Source organism: Capronia coronata (assembly GCF_000585585.1).
Source record: "Capronia coronata CBS 617.96 chromosome Unknown acBCG-supercont1.5, whole genome shotgun sequence".
Classification (NCBI taxonomy): domain Eukaryota; kingdom Fungi; phylum Ascomycota; class Eurotiomycetes; order Chaetothyriales; family Herpotrichiellaceae; genus Capronia; species Capronia coronata.
Genome location: NW_006912897.1, coordinates 2,028,297 through 2,043,982, shown reverse-complemented (window position 1 = coordinate 2,043,982; position 15,686 = coordinate 2,028,297). Strand labels below are relative to the sequence as shown.

The 15,686-nt window shown below is 51.8% G+C and overlaps 6 protein-coding genes across 6 annotated transcripts; 3 read left to right on the top strand and 3 right to left on the bottom strand.

Moving 5' to 3' along the window:
* Positions 1-2,239, top strand: A1O1_06408 (uncharacterized protein; the record flags this gene model as incomplete). Its single annotated transcript, XM_007727287.1, has 5 exons — positions 1-266; positions 338-536; positions 599-800; positions 867-1,274; positions 1,323-2,239. 5 exons carry the CDS (start codon positions 1-3, stop codon positions 2,237-2,239), a joined length of 1,992 nt encoding a protein of 663 aa, XP_007725477.1.
* Positions 2,240-4,535: 2,296 nt separating this feature from the next.
* A1O1_06407 (uncharacterized protein) lies at positions 4,536-5,291 on the bottom strand (the record flags this gene model as incomplete). The annotated part of the gene is made up of 1 exon (XM_007727286.1): positions 4,536-5,291. The coding sequence occupies one exon, from the start codon at positions 5,289-5,291 to the stop codon at positions 4,536-4,538; it is 756 nt and encodes a 251-aa protein (XP_007725476.1).
* A 2,921-nt stretch (positions 5,292-8,212) lies between these two features.
* A1O1_06406 (uncharacterized protein) lies at positions 8,213-9,604 on the bottom strand (the record flags this gene model as incomplete). Its single annotated transcript, XM_007727285.1, has 1 exon — positions 8,213-9,604. The coding sequence occupies one exon, from the start codon at positions 9,602-9,604 to the stop codon at positions 8,213-8,215; it is 1,392 nt and encodes a 463-aa protein (XP_007725475.1).
* Positions 9,605-10,375: 771 nt separating this feature from the next.
* A1O1_06405 (alanyl-tRNA synthetase) lies at positions 10,376-11,200 on the top strand (the record flags this gene model as incomplete). Its single annotated transcript, XM_007727284.1, has 1 exon — positions 10,376-11,200. The coding sequence occupies one exon, from the start codon at positions 10,376-10,378 to the stop codon at positions 11,198-11,200; it is 825 nt and encodes a 274-aa protein (XP_007725474.1).
* A 199-nt stretch (positions 11,201-11,399) lies between these two features.
* Positions 11,400-13,143, bottom strand: A1O1_06404 (uncharacterized protein; the record flags this gene model as incomplete). Its single annotated transcript, XM_007727283.1, has 3 exons — positions 11,400-12,832; positions 12,925-13,012; positions 13,114-13,143. The coding sequence occupies 3 exons, from the start codon at positions 13,141-13,143 to the stop codon at positions 11,400-11,402; spliced, it is 1,551 nt and encodes a 516-aa protein (XP_007725473.1).
* Positions 13,144-13,704: 561 nt separating this feature from the next.
* On the top strand, positions 13,705-14,817 carry A1O1_06403 (uncharacterized protein; the record flags this gene model as incomplete). The annotated part of the gene is made up of 2 exons (XM_007727282.1): positions 13,705-14,097; positions 14,167-14,817. 2 exons carry the CDS (start codon positions 13,705-13,707, stop codon positions 14,815-14,817), a joined length of 1,044 nt encoding a protein of 347 aa, XP_007725472.1.
* Positions 14,818-15,686: the final 869 nt, after the last annotated feature.

Below are 15,686 nucleotides of genomic sequence, written 5' to 3'. Positions count from 1 at the left end.
ATGTCTGTCGAAGCCCCCAAACCTGTCGAGGAGACTCCTGTGGCGGAGACCTCCAAGGCGGTTCCCGAACCTACTGAAGCCTCAACCACTCCCGCAGAGACGTCAGTTGCTCCGGTTGAGACGACATCGTCTGCTCCCGCAGCAGCTGTCGCAAGTGAAGAGCCTGCGGCCCCGGCTGCCGAAGAGGTCAAGAAAGAGGAAACACCTGCCGCGACTGTCCCTGCGACAGAAGGTGTCTTGGGATACAAGGAGCCAACCTTGTTCAAGTATGTTTGCCTGCGCGCATGACTTGGTCGATTCAAAGCCGAACGTTCAATACTGATTGGTCTGCTCCCAGGAAATTCTTCTTCACCAAGCACTACTTCTGGTTCTCGGAAGAGCCATCTTCAACCGAATCTTTGGCCACTTTCTTGCGCTCAGAGAAGGCTGACGCGAAACACTCGACCGCCGCATGGGCTCGTGAGACCGGCAAGGGCTTGTTGTTCTTCGCCAAGCGCGTCGAGGACAAGCCAACTCCGGTCGGTATCATCAACCTGGTAAGCAACAACCTCCCATAATGGTGTTTTCCAGGATGACAATTGCTAACATTATTGCGCAGGCCGATGCTTCCAGTGTCGCAAAGGAAGGTTACAACCAGTTCTCCTTCAAGGCTGGCAGCCATCAACACCGTTTTGAGGCCAACACCCCCAAAGAGCGCGACAGCTGGGTTCTCGCGGTCGAGAAGGCCGTCGAAGAAGCCAAAGGTCTAAAGGAGGAAATTATTGGACGTGAGAGCTACAAGAAGAACGTCGAGGATTATTGTGAGTTTACACTGTTCATGATGACCTATGGGTTCCACCAATGATCGTCGGCTAATGCAGCTCTAGCCAAACCTGCCGTTATTGCTCCGGTCACCTCGGTCAAGACTGCCCGCTCAAAGTCCAAGGAACCCAAGAAGTCCCTTGATGCAGCCACTGCCACTGCCACCGCTGCAGTCACCGCCCCTGTCGCCGCCGATAACGCCAGCATATCTTCCAGCAGCTCCGATGAAGCCGTCAAGACCAAGAAGGAGCGATCTCAATCCCGCAAGCGTGGCAGCATCTTCGGAACCCTTCTCGGCAAGAAAGATGAGCTCGTCGAGAAGAAGGAAGAGAAAGCTGAGGCCAAGAAAGAAGTAAAGGAGGAGAAGAAGGCTGAAGCTGAAGAGAAGAAAGAAGAAGCCAAGGCAAGCGAGGAGCCGACCATCAGCAAGGCTGTCGAGGCTGCTGAAGCTTCGGCCGCCGTTGCCGCGAATGGTAAGTGGAAGCATTCGTGACGAAGGAAACCTAACTAACACGGTATAGCCCCAGTTGCTGCTGTTGCAACCGACAAGAAGGAGGATAAAGAAGAAGCAGCCGCGACTGACAAGAAGGCTAAGCGCGCCTCTGTCTTTGGAAACTTTTTCAAGCACCGTGTGACCAGCCCGGCCACCGAGAAGACGGAATCTGAAGCGACTGCACCGTCGGATGTTCCTCCTGTCTCCGAGACCGCTCCAAAGATTGAAGAGCCAATCGATACAAAGCCTATCGACACTGCGGATGTCACTGCTCCAGTTGATGCCGATACTGCCGCCTCTGCAGCCCCAGTTGAAGAGCCTGCTACGGAGGCCACTCCTGCTCCGGCCGAGACAGCCCCGGCTCCCAAGACGGAGAAGAAGGGTGGCTTTTTGGGTTTCATCAAGAAGACTGAGGCCAAGCTTGAAGGCAAGAAGGAACAGAAAGAGGAGACCAAGGAGGAGGCCGCCGCCGATGCGATCGCCAAAGACCCCGTTGCCGCTGCCAGCGCCGATCCAAACGAGTCGGCCATCGTCGACACCCCGGCTGAGACCAAGGAAGAGCGTCCTGCCCGCGACAACAAGCGCCGAACTTCGCTGTTTTTCAACAAGAAGAAAACCGAGACCAGCGATGCCGAAGACGCGACTGCCGAGCCCAAGCGGGAGAAATCGCCCATGCCAGGCAAGTTGATTGGCAACCTTGTTCGCCGTGCTAGTAAAGCGGTGAAGTATGAAGGGCCCAAGGAGAAGGCGACTGCCACCGCACCCACCACTGAGACAGCTGCTACTACTGCACCCACGGCTCATCAAGCAACCACCATCCCTGAGACCTCTGCAGAGACGTCTGAGCCGAAGACCACCAGCGATATTGTCCCAGAAGACGTGGTGGCCGAGCCCGCACCCGCCGCCACCATTTCTACGGCTCCAGAGGTCAAGGCGGCAGCTTGAAGGTCCAACGAGGTCAGAGACAAGACACCACGCAACTCTCTGTCACATTCAGCCCGACTACCTCGAGCGACTAGTCCACTTGAGTTTGAGAAGTGGTGGGACGAGAGGAACTACAGCAATCCTTCGCTACCTCCTCACAGCCCTTCTCGTCTCTCTGGCCTCTTCGGTTGAGGTGGCGCGATCCGAATTTCGGAGATGGGTTCTACGCCCGAATCCTGCAATGGCTTGCTCCTTTTCCTTCATTCCGTTTTCACCAGTCCCGCTCCTTGATTCCGACGACAAACTCGAACACCACTCATTTGCATATGTTTCCGTCTGCTTTTCCACGATACCCACCACCACTAGATCGAAATTGGCCAATTTTTGTTTTGTTTCGTGTTGGATTGTGTCCAAATGTGCGTTTTAGTACAGATACCCCGCTTATGCAAAGTCTGGTTCCTTATGAGAAAGAGATACCCCCATTGAAAGCAAGTGTGTGCTACTGGATGGAAGGCGGTGGAAGCCACCCTTGGGGAACTAATAGGAGGCTTATTAGTCCTTTGCGATATTCCCGGTGGGCTTGGTGTCTATGGATCACTTCTGTTTTGGATTGGTCACATGTTGAAGTGAAAATGTGATGGTTGAAAGCATCGGATGGCACACTTCGATATCTTGTCATCGACATGGCATGGTGCGATAGTGGTGACAGATGATGCAGGGCCAGAAAAATTCAGTAGCATAGCAGCAGCAGCAGCAGCAGCATAGCGAGTTTGAGATAGTAATAGCTAATAACAGATGTCAAGAGTCGATAATGCTTTGGTTTGTTCGTATCATCCATGGCCCTGATTGTCCTTCTGTGCTACTAAGGATCCTGATTTCCAAGTTGTATTGGAAGACTGGGACAGGAGGGTTGAACGAACATACCTACCCACCTAGGTAACGTAGGTGAGGTACTAACTACCTTAGTATCGTTGTACACAGAATCCAGCCGTAACGATCACCCTGCACACTGTAATGGCTAAGGTATATCGGCCGATCGCTGTATCCAAGTCGCACTGGCATAATAAGGTGGGTATCGATATCCTGATTCGGAAATTCGACACCCCGAACGGGCGTCAGAGGTCGAAGTTGCTCGCCCAACAGCGAGATTTATAACGATATCCTGAAGGAGGATGACTGTCCTGTCCCATTCATACTAGTAGTTACCAAGTACGTATGTACGTAGAACGTAGTAGTGGATAGTTAGATACCTAAGGTAAGTTGCGGCCACATTGTGCTTCTCGGACTTTATAGATGTTAGACGTTGGATGTTGGATGTTGGATGTTGGATGCCGTATGTCTTGTGTCTTGTGTCTTGTGTCTTGTGTACTCTGTAAACGTTCCTTCGCTGCCACGTTACTATACCAGGCACGATGCTTGTTGGGGTTCACTTTCATCGTCATCTCCAAGACTATAGGCAGGCGCACGCAACATGATAAGAATGTCTGCAACCCTCGGTTGCTGTGCATTGGTCAAGCATCAACATGTTCACAGTGTAGGTAGGGAGGGAGTAGATAATCTAACAGATATGTTTGACCTCTACAATTGAGAGTGGCGGTGTGTCGCAAGACATGAAGAGCCTTGGAAGCCAGGTAGAAGTTGTAGAGACTGAGTTGTATTCATCACTCCAACTCAAAAGAGTCTGGAGGGCAAGACGGGATATCACGTCTTGTCTGAAATAGCTAGCTAATCGCGGTAAGGAATGACCAGTGATGCATCCCTTTCACCCTTTCGGGATTCATGATCATCACAAGAATTAATCACACTTTTCAACAGGCCACGAGTCAATCCCTTCAAGACTCAAATATCCTTGCACGTCCACGGAGGTCAAAAAGGAAATTTGATCAATGTCGTGACAGGGAGACGGTCAGAACCGGCCATGTTTCGTCAAAACAAACAGACTGACTAACGGGGACAACATGCCCGAGTCCACTGTTACGCGGTCCCAAGTTTGAACGTCACCCGCAATAAAGAAATCATAGCGATGAGATTGTGCAGAAGAAGCCTGAGAACCCCCGAGGGTAACACTCATCAACCTCAATGATCGCCTGAACCGATACAAAAAGAAAATTCTCGACGTGGCGGAAGGCGAAGGCAGCCTTCACGGCTTCAGCCTGATGATTCCCCAACCCCAAGCGTCATGCAGCTGCGTTGAGTGCTACCTAGCAGATAGCGACAGCGTCAATATGGTCCGAAGCATTGCAACGAAACCAAGCATCAAGACAAGACTGATTGTCCTGTCCTCGATTCATCAAAAAATTCCGTCACTGAAACTCATTCAAACTTCCGCATCGGGATCACCTCCCAGACGATAAATGATGGCTCGAAGGCGCTGAATCTCTGCATCGGCAGCTTCAGCCGCCTCTTGCTTTCTTTGCCGAGACTTCCGAGCGGCAGCAGTGTTCTTTTTCCGCTTGGCAGTTTCCTTGTCATCTTCACTGTCGATCTTGATTTCGGGCAAGGTCTTGCTGCGCGACTTTGACGAGGATTTGTTGATACCGTAACTTTCCGAGAGTTTGTGCCCATGTGCAAAAGGCATCGACGGCGGTCGGCCGGGAGATGATTTCTGTCTGACCATGGGAGACGGGCTGGCAGAAGGCTGAGATTTCACGGCACTGAAGCTCGGCTTGGTTGGAGCCGGATCAGTTGACATGAGCTGTTGAGCAAATTGATCGAAGCCATTCTGTGGGAACAATGGTGCCATGTTATCAAGCTCGGCAAAGTTAAGCTGGCTATCGAGAAGTCCATCTTCCAATGGGGAGGTGTTCAGGCCGCTGCTGGCCATGGCCGGAGACTCCAGGTAGCCAGACTCCGGAGTACTCAAGTTGGGGAAAGCAGTAGATGGCGGGGCCGACATGATGATCGAATCATCCTTGAAGAGATCGGACGGAGAAACGGTGCCATCATTCGACGTCATCCCAGAGACAGCGGTGTAGTTAGTTGGTTGGAAGTTGGTATCGAAGTCCAAGAAATCACCCTGGGAAGCGAGAAACTCGCCTCCCGGGAGGAAGGTAGTATCAAAGACGGTCGACATGTCGCCTGAACGGGGAGTTAGTGGTCTGATACTGTGGGCAAGTTGTTGATGGTTCGTACCTTGTGCAAGTGTTGGAACTGAGTTGTTTCTATGAGTGGTTGATGTAGTTGAATCGAATGGAGGAACAGGGGGCAGTCTGTGCAAACGAGCTAGTTGATGCAAGCTCTGTCTTCGAAGACGCTGTTGGTTTGGTAATGCCGGAGTTGAATAAGACCGGTGGTTGATTGAGTGGAAAGGCCCGAGAGACGGAGACTGACAAGACTGAACTGGAGACACTCTGCTGGAGAGGGAGAGTTGTCTGGATTGAGACAATCTATAATTCTTAGGGGCTGTACTCGATATCACCTGCGCACGCGAGGCAGTCGGAGAGACCTGAGAGAGGTACTCCGGAGCGGCGAAGAGCTGAAAGTCCTGGGTGAAGCTGTGCTGGTTGTGCGGTAATGCAGCGGTTGATCTTGGGGTTGAGGAACGCCATGATTGCTGTTGATCCGTGGTGAAGGATGTGAAATCCAACGCGTGAATGGTTGCGGTGGGCAGTGAAGAGGTCTTGCTAAGAGAAGCGACCAAGCCTTTGTTCACAGAAACTCCGGGTGGAGACTGTGTACGAGGGGGGAGTTGAGAGTCAGATGGTTGTAAACGGGGATGGATGACTGAGTCTATCTTGCCGGTGAGCGAGATAGGGAGGTGACGACGAGGGGATCAGAGTGACTCCATGTCTTGATGAAGTCGTAGTGATGCTCTGAGTGTAATGATTGTTGGTGGTGATGGAGAAAAGAGGAAGAAGAAAAAGAGAAAATCAGGCAACAGGCACGGGGACGGGAGGAAGTTTAAGTGGGAAGCACGCTGAGCGCGCCTGCCGTGAGTGCGAGTCGCAGTGGGCCTTGGCAGTGTGGGTCAATGCGGGAAGGCTAGATGCGATTGGGTAGCTCCACTAGAGGGCTCTCAGCGATTGGTCAAAGACATCAGGCCCCGGTTGCCAAAAAGGCTCACATGTTCATTAGGTTGTTGGCTCCGGGTGACAGAGACAGAGACAGAGACAGAGAGGACTCTTCGGGTCCATGATAACAGAGAAGAAGAGAACAGTGAAATAGAATCAGCAATTCGCCCTGTTCTTTCACCTGAGTGCGTCGGTATGGTGGGTGATGTTGCAGGATTGAGGACTGCAAGTGAGTGAGGACAGAGCACGGCTGACCGGGACAGGCTCGAACTCCCCACTGGATCCAAGGCAGACACACTGCACTGCATGGCACAGGCACAAGAGTACATGAAGTGCAAACCTTGTTACCTCCAGATCGAGGGTAATTCCAGGCGATACTGTACCCGCCCGCCCGTCTTACAGAGGCCGTATCATATCTGTACTTGACCCGACCGCTGTCTGATGGAAGCCGTGCTTTCTCTTGTGTCGACTCTCTCTCTCGGAGTCCACGTCTCTACAAGGAAAAGTACAGAACATGAACTATCGCTCGCTTCTGCACGTCGAAACATGTTACACTGCATGATGGCGGAGTTGTAGCTGTTGACTCATAATAAGTGGAGTCCGAGTCTGCAGCAGCATGAAGGCCATTCACTCAATGCGTCTGTCGCAAAAGTGCAGCCCATCATGGTTCCAACAGGTTTGTGGGCAGCCCATGTATCAGGTACAGATACGAATTGTTTCCAGAGTACTGCATGTCATTTATGGTCATTTGTTTGAAATCCCACCGCGGATCGTTGTTATGTGTGCGCCCTTTGGCATCATCAACGTGAAAATTGTTCTGAGCAAAATGCGTCCTGCTGACTTCAGGTTGTTTCTGCTATTTTCCTTCTCAACTGTCGTTGCATGCGACTCTCTGATCATGAGCCGGCACCTGGAATTTGATGTATGACCATCATTTACAGCGTACACACACAAGCATATGCCTCCAGAGACGTCCTGGTTGCGGTAAGATTGTACTCTCCCAGCTAACAATTCTGGTGTAGCTCCAATTTCCTCTGTCTCCGTTGTGAGTCACAGCCCTAAGGCTCTAACCGTTCCTGTGCAAGTTCCGCCAACCCTGCAGGCGTGTTTCCATTTTCCATCTCCCATTGGATCTGCTGTTAGGCTGTCAGTCTTCCTGAGACGCCATCTTATCTTGCTGCATGGCTCGATCAGATTTCAAACCGATACAGCGTGACGACCAAGGCCAACCATCCCCGCGGGGGCCAAATACAGCTACCTTACCTGTACCGTGGTCCCAATACTCGAGGAGTGATGGAAGCCAGGACCCAGCAAAGGCTGAGGCTGTGCGCTGCATGCACCGCGCCTTGCACAAACATCCGCGTTCAACCTTCGCTGGCCGCGAAGAGGATGTTTACTACAGATTGCTGCCATCTTGACTCCTACTTGCATATCGCAGGTATTGTTCTCGTAGCAACAAGCGCTCAAAGTCCGGCTTCATCATCGCTACTCCGCCATGTCCCGTCTGCGCGCTATTTATCCTCCTATCGCCATCTGCCTGCCCGAGTTTGAGTGCTGACAGTCATCATTGTCTGGTTGGGATTAACGTCACTACGCATTGATCGCGTTGTGGGCGAGTCCTACGCACAGAATAGGTATCCAGGTACTAGCATGGGCCATTGATGGTAATACGTCTCCAAAGGTCAGGTGGCTTTTTTGGTCGGTTCCCGGCGAAGGTGTTCAACAAATACGCTCTGGAGTTTATCCATATCCTAAGGTATCGCTTTGCTTCGAAGCCTCTTGTACTTGCATCTCGCTGTTTTTGTGCCGCACTCGATTTCATCTCTATCGACAACCGTGGCCTCAAAATGGTGCTCTCGAGGTGACGTGCCCAGAAGAAAGAATAACCCCCATGAAGCGATTCTGGATTATGACGTACAGATCAGATATTCGATCACACAGAATCAGGTGGCTCTTGTGCACGATGACTGTCGCTTGGTGCCCTTCACTCTGCCAACGGCCGATCCTTGACCATCGACTGCACCAGTTGCCACGGGTTCTGGTCAGCAATATCCGGTGGAGCCCCTCCCATCATCTCCATGACTTTGGAGCATTCCGCTCGTAAAACCTCATCCAACAAGTCCTCGACCCGTTGCCACTCGAGCTTGCGGTTTTCATCTGCCCCATTCTCGTCTCCCGATCCTCTCTTGACCAGATTACCCTGAGCATCTTCCACTGTAGACCGTAGACCCTCCAGCTCTCGTTGGAGATCACGACCTTCCTCTTCGGCCCATTGGATTTGGCGGCGCAGCAGTCGGAAATATTGTGAAGGAGGCAGACTGCGCTCATACTCGTCCATGTCTTCCAAAATCTCGGCCGGCCAGTAATCGGGAGGAAGAGGGAGCGTGAGGGGGACACTGTCGACGTCGACTGCATCGGCAAGCTCCTCTGAACCATCAGCATCCGCCATTTCAACGTCATCAGGATTGATCCCCATCATGGCCACAGAGTATCTAGTTGGCAACGCGGGAAGGTCTCCAACAAGGGTGGCCTTTTTATCGCCGTTGGTCTTGCCGCCCATTGTCAACTTGAGTCTCTTGAATGGATTGGAAGTCGACCCTCCATTGGAAATGCCTCCAGTATGCCCTCTAGGTACCGGATCACTTGGACGGAGTGCTTCGGTTTCGTGAACGGTCCGCATATGTTTGGCCAGAGCATCCGACCGGGTAAAGCTGCGGTCACATTCCGGCAACGAGCACATGAATGGCTTCTCTTTCGTGTGGCTTCTCATATGTGCTTTCAACGCGTAGGCACTGGTGTGAGGCTGACCCTTGCGAGGACACCCTTCCCATTCGCAGTAGTATTTCTTCTGACGCGGAACGATGTGGACATCATTGATATGCGCGACGAGATTATCCATGTTTCCTTGCTCCGGATCTGTGCAGCCATCCCAAAGGCATCTGGTCACCTGTACATAGTCTGCCAATTCTGGGTTTTCGGGGTTGGCTTGAGCTGCGGCATACGCGGTTGACAGAGGGTGGGTTGGACCGAGATGGGCAAAGGATGGCGAGGTAGGGACTGAGCCTGAGCTGTCGCTTGATATCGAGCCTGTAGGAGAGCGAGACCGCGATCGAGGAGCCGGAGCAGTAGAACCTGACTGGGGAGTGGCATGGTCATAGCTTGATGCGCCCGTCTTGCGACGTTTGGCCGGCGGCATGTCGAGTGCTCGCGCTGTCGTGCTTATGGGAGATCCTAGATCATCTTCTGAGACGGAGATCGTAGACACTCTTGAATGGGAGCGCGATCGAGGGTTGAATTTGACATCTTCAGGGAAGTCGTCAGAGTCAATATCTGACAATGGAGACCCCGAGTTGGGGGTTTCTGAATCCACATCCATCTCGCCGAGACAGACAAACAGGAGACTCGGCCACAAGTGAGGTGACTCTGGAGAGTGACAGCAGTGAAGAAGGTAGGTTTCTACGCCTCCCTCATGTTGACGGGGTTTGTGAAGCGTAAAAAGTGTCAAGATGGCTGTGTCTACAAGTCGTGCAAGGAGTAGTTCGCCATACCTGCCTTATCGGGAACCATTTAGCATGCTAAAATCGTGTCACGTCTAAAGTGCGCAGTGAGCCATTGGACCTATTTCGCACTATGACAGTCACTGTTACTTGTCCACCCAGTCAGTCAACCTGAATAACATGGTGTATCAATGGTGTATCAATTGACCATAGGCTCATCCAGGTGTTGAGTGGTTAGCAACATATCATGACTTTTGCTCAACTTACAGCCCATAAGCATGCTGATAGCTGGTCTGTCAGAACGGTAGCTGGCACAATAGACATGTTAGGTGGCCAAGTCTTCTAACATGCTTACCCATCATGGAAGGTGAACAATGGCCAACGCCTTTTGATCACATCTTTGTGAAGCATATTCGCTTGCTTTCCTCTCAATTCTGTCCTCTCGGAGTCATTCATACTCAGGTTCGATTTCAAAGTCACATTTGAGTAATCATCTTTCAGTGGACGAGGACCCGGTCGATGAACATACAAAAGATGGGCGACCGATAACATCATGATCCATTTTCAACATCAGCGAACAACCAGACTACCTTGAGAACCAAAGTTCAACTCCCCCCAGCGAGCTCAGTTGAGCTACAGTACCAGCAAACATGTCAAGTCCTGTCGCCCGAACAATTCTGGCCTTCCAGCATAATGCAAAGCTCTACAATCTCTCCACCGCCGTGTTGGCAGTGACCCCATTCCACGCCCTAGCCGAAGCGAACCGGCAGCTCTTCAAGATCGGCACCGACGACGACTCTGTAGTCATCACCGGCGAAACCATCTTCCACCCCCAAGGCGGCGGCCAGCCATCTGACACCGGCAGCATGACCTCATCAACCGGCTCAACCTTCTCCGTATCATCAGTACGCATGGACAGCGTGCACGACGGCCAAGTGCTGCACCTAGGCCGCTTCAGTGAAGAATCACGACCATTCAGTGTAGGCGAGACCATCACACAGTCACTGGACGTTGAAAAGCGTCTGCTCTACTCGCGCCTCCACACTGCAGGCCACGTGCTGGGCGCGGCGGTGCGGCATTTGCTCGAGAAGCAGATTCCGGGATTCGACGAGCTCAAGGCCAGCCATTTCCCGGACAGCGCCGCGTGTGAGTTCCAGGGTGTGATCGAGGGCAAGTGGAAGGCTCCCATCCAGACCCGTGTTGATGAGTACGTGGCCCGCGCCATGCCGGTCGAGGTGGATTTCTGGAGTGAAGATGACTTCCGTGCGAATGGGCTCGAGAGGCTCATCCCCGCGCCGGACAGTGGGCTCAGGCTGGCGCCCGGCGAGAAATATCGCGTGGTCAAGATCGTTGGGGCGGAGGTCTACCCTTGTGGTGGGACACATGTTGACTCGACGGATCTTTGTGGCACAGTTGGCGTCAAGAAGATCAGTCGGAGTAAAGGTACCAGTCGGGTGTCTTATACCGTGAGCTGATATAGTTCTGCATCCTGTTTGGACATTGGCGATCTATCAGGTTGAAGATTCTTATACAGTCAACATCATTGATATATAGAGATAGACCTGTCTCTCAGATTTGAGAGAAGAGTAGACTTGGGCGGGTCAAGGAGAACTATCTGCAGGTCTGGTCTGTGTATAACATTTTACGCTGACTATGCTGATTTAGATTCATTCCTCATAATTTACTTTCTTGTTTCTCGTCGGCTATTCCCTCCGCAGGCTTCCACTCGTAATGATGTTTCCCCTTGACAGGCTCGCCGGGCCCCTCGGATTTGAGGTCGAAGCTATGCTCGCCGAAATAGTCGAGCTCGGCCTCCATGAATTGGGTGGGCAGCTCCGTCGAGCCTGAGTATTTGTAGTACTCGAGCGTGGCGCTTAGGGAGGGAATGTATGCGTCGGCCTCAAGACTCTTGAGCACGACGTTCTTCAGTGGAGGGAAACACTTGTTCAGCTCGTCGCCCAGTTCTTGGTTGGCCAGCAGATTGTCGTCGTCGTGGTCAGGTCGCGCAAACACCCCGTCCAGCAGATCGGAGATATACCCGCTGGTGATGATGCAGCCACTGCGCCAGATTTGGATGATTGCACGGTAGTCGAGGTTCCAGCCCTTCTCGTGGTCCATGGCCTTGATGATCTGAAGACCTTGGACGAACGAGGACAGGAACGCCGCATACAGAGCGAGCTTCAAGTCTTCGATGAATGACGGCAGAGACTTCTCGTGTGGCACTTCCAGTTTGATCACGCCGGGCTGCACGCCGCCGTTGAAGGACTTGTTCACGGCCAGGCGCCGGGCTGCATCAGCTGAAGCGAGGCGGAAAAGATGTGCAGTGGCGATCGTGGGCGATGGGACATGCAACCGCATCGTCTCCTCGCAGGTCCAGACTCCAGTTCCCTCGGAGTTGTCGACGTCTTGGACCACTTTATCCAAAATACTGGCCAGCACGAAATGGCCGTCTTTGTCCTTGGTGCGATTGATGTCGACGCCGATCGAGACGAGGAAGTTGTCCTGCAAGGGGCCGTCTTGGTTCCACGATTCAAATATCTCGGCAATCCGCTCATATTTCAGCTTCAGACACCTGTTCATGATAAACCAGACCTCCGCAATCGCCGACAACATGCCCTGTTCGATTCCGTTGTGCACCATCTTCACGTAGTGCCCACTTCCGCCTGGTCCGATCGCCGTCACACACGGCCGGCCTTGTCTATCCTTGGCTGCAACTCGTTGCAGAAAGGGCAGCACTTTCTTCAACGCCTCGGCGTTCCCTCCTGGCGACATGGACGGACCGGATCTTGCGCTCTGATACCCGCCGCTGACACCGCATCCAATGTAGTGGATCCCGTCAGGTTCTAGTTCCTCCTGTCGTCGTTCGGTGTTCTGCCAATGCTCGTTCGCACAGTCGAGGATGATGTCGCCCATGTTCAGGTGCGGCTGTAGTCCCTTGACGATCTCGTCGCCCACGGAGCCATGTGGAGTGCTGAAGACGAAAAGCTTGGGTGAGTTGGGAGAGGAAAGACTCTCACACAGGTCTTTGTAGTCTTTCTGCCGTACCACACTCTTCTCGAGATGGATTGCTTTTGCATTTTCTTCCAAAGCGTCGGCGTTTTCTTCCTCTATTCACCATGCCATCGTAATTAGCGTTTGCTTCAAGTTGTGAGCTCTGAAAGGCTTCGGGGCCTTCCAAGAAACGGTAGGCACCACATACTGGGATCATAGTAATGGACTTCAACGCCATGTTCGGCATATAAAAGAGACATCATCCCACCCATGCTCCCTACGCCAATCATGCCAAGCTGTATGACAGAAATAGTCAGCATCTTGTTTGTAGTGGCTCCTGTCGATTTCCAGAGGCCATTGGAAGATCAATGCTACCAAGGAGCCAAAAAGAACATACCTTCTTGAACTCGGGCCCACTGTCACCCATCTTGTTGGTTTTAATATTTTGAAAGGTCTTGTTAGAGTTGAATCAACGTGTTATACTACACTTGAAAGTTTCTTGATCGCACGTCTTGTCGCTTTGAGGATACCTGCGGGATGTCAAAAATTTATCTCGACCCGACCCAAAGAAACAGGAATCGATGGAAAGCCGATATCCACATGACTGCGTCAGTATGAAGTAGATATGGACAGATGCACCACTTGCCTCAAGATACTGGACGGTTGATGGGTCGCATTTACGCCATCAGGGACTGACGCGAGAGTGACGTCATACAATGGTGACTGCATCTCTCGTAGTGCCAGTGATGCTGTGACTATTTCATCTGATATTACAGGGTGACGATGTCTGAAGAAGAAGAAATGATGCAAAATACTTGACGTTTGAAAGGTGAGAAGAACGTTGACAAGTGTATTCACTGAACGACCTACTGTATAGTGAAAGCAACATCATCAAACGTTCAGAAACACTCGATTCGAATAAAAACTGGCAAGCAAGAGAAACGGTGGACTGACTTACGAGTGCTGTGACAATTCTTCTCACCCCATAATGACTGAGTTCATGGGACAGAAGATTCCAGTCTGTTACGCCTCATGTTCGATAGGACATGACGAATCAAAGCACACGCTGCCGGCAAAGCTCAAAGCCATCGCCAAAGCTGGGTTCAATGCAATCGAACTCTCCATGCCCGACATTCTGACATATGGTCAACAAATCTCGAAAACCAAATCAGAAATCGATCCCAAAGACTATGCAACACTTCGACCCGTGGGACAAGAAATAAGAAAGCTGTGCGAGAAACATGGCTTGAAGGTCCTTATTTTGCAACCGTTTGCCAACTTCGAAGGGTGGCCCAAGGGGAGCGAGGAAAGGAAGGATGCCTTTGAGCGAGCGAAGGGCTGGATGTCGATAATGGACGCCGTCGGGACAGATATGCTGCAGGTAGGGGACACTCCAAAACCATTCCACAGTAAGGTTGACAGACGTGAATATGCTGACGCCTGATGATAGATTGGGTCGTCCGACGCCGAAGGGATTTCGTCCAGTTTCGATGACATGGCATCTGACTTGGCGGAACTGGCAGATATCTTTGCGGAAAAAGGCTTCAAAATCGCATACGAGAATTGGTGTTGGGCAACTTACGCTCCCACTTGGAAGGACGTCTGGGACATCGTCAAGAGAGCTGACAGACCAAACATTGGTTTATGCCTGGATACTTTCCAGAGCGCTGGGGGAGAATGGGGAAGTCCGACCACGAAATCTGGGTTGATTGAGGACGTGGATAAAAGTGAGCTGGACAAGAGGTGGAAGGCCAGTTGTGAAGAACTCTCCCGAACCATTCCGCCAGAGAAAATCTTCTTTTTGCAGATTTCCGATGCATACAAGGTAGAGCCACCTCTGGAAGACAAGCCGGATGAGAGTGGATTAAGACCTCGAGGTCAATGGAGCCATGACTATCGCCCCATCCCATACGACGGCGGATATTTGCCCATCGAGGACTTCACCCGGGCAGTCTTCCAAACGGGCTTCAGGAGTTGGGTCTCGGTCGAAGTGTTTGATGCCAAAGGGCCGGAAAAGTATGGAGACGACATGGGGCCTTTCGCAAAGAAAGCATTCAGTTCGTTGCAGAAACTTTTCAAGGCAGCTGAGGCAACAGGTTGACGGGTGCCTGCAAAGCCAGGATGTTGATATGCAGGAAGACCGAGTCCAGGTGGAACTAGAACAATTGCACCATTAGCTGTCCACGAATCGTCATACCTGTCACCGTGCATGTTGTCCTTTAGTTTGGGGTAAGATGCAGATACGGTTCTAGTCTGTTTCGACCCCGTTCCAGCATCTTGCACCTGGACCCGACCATGGAGAGAGGGTTGTGTTCGAGATTCGTCCGCCCAGCTCAGTCTGGTGGTGAGACAACTAAAGGAAGTGACTCCTGCGACACCATAAATGCTTGATATCACGTTTTGTCGTCGCACAGAAGCTAGGGTCACTAAACGAATCAATGGACCCAGTCAGAAGTTGGAGTGCTTGCAGAAGGTCTGTCATACGTGTCGTGTTCAGCTCCGATGTCTCAGCTTGTCAAGCAATCCCTCCAGAATTGTAAGATTGGACCTAGGAGATACATCTCAGGCCGCCCACCGTTGGTCTTGCGCGGCGTGGCGCTGTGCGGGAAGGAAAGGTTTGATAGAGTCCCGAACCAAAATATGGCAGACAGGGAAGGGGATGACGCGAAAAGTCGACAACCATGTTGAGTGGTAAGCTTTCTCAGGCACCGTCCCACCTCTTTCACGCTTAACTCTGATAAGCACCTCTTTTGGCAGCCAGAGTCTATTATCGCTTGCTTATCAGGGAGATGATCACCAATGGTTGAAGATCTCTTGGGCTTGACTGAAACAGGTGCAGCCTTATAAAGTGGCTGATATTTGACAATCGCATTTCCGTCTTGTGAAAACTTCCGCCGGGTTCAGGGCTTGGTATCCTGGTTGTACACAGCGTGTAAAAGTGCTCCCTCCATGTACAGCGTGGTCACATCA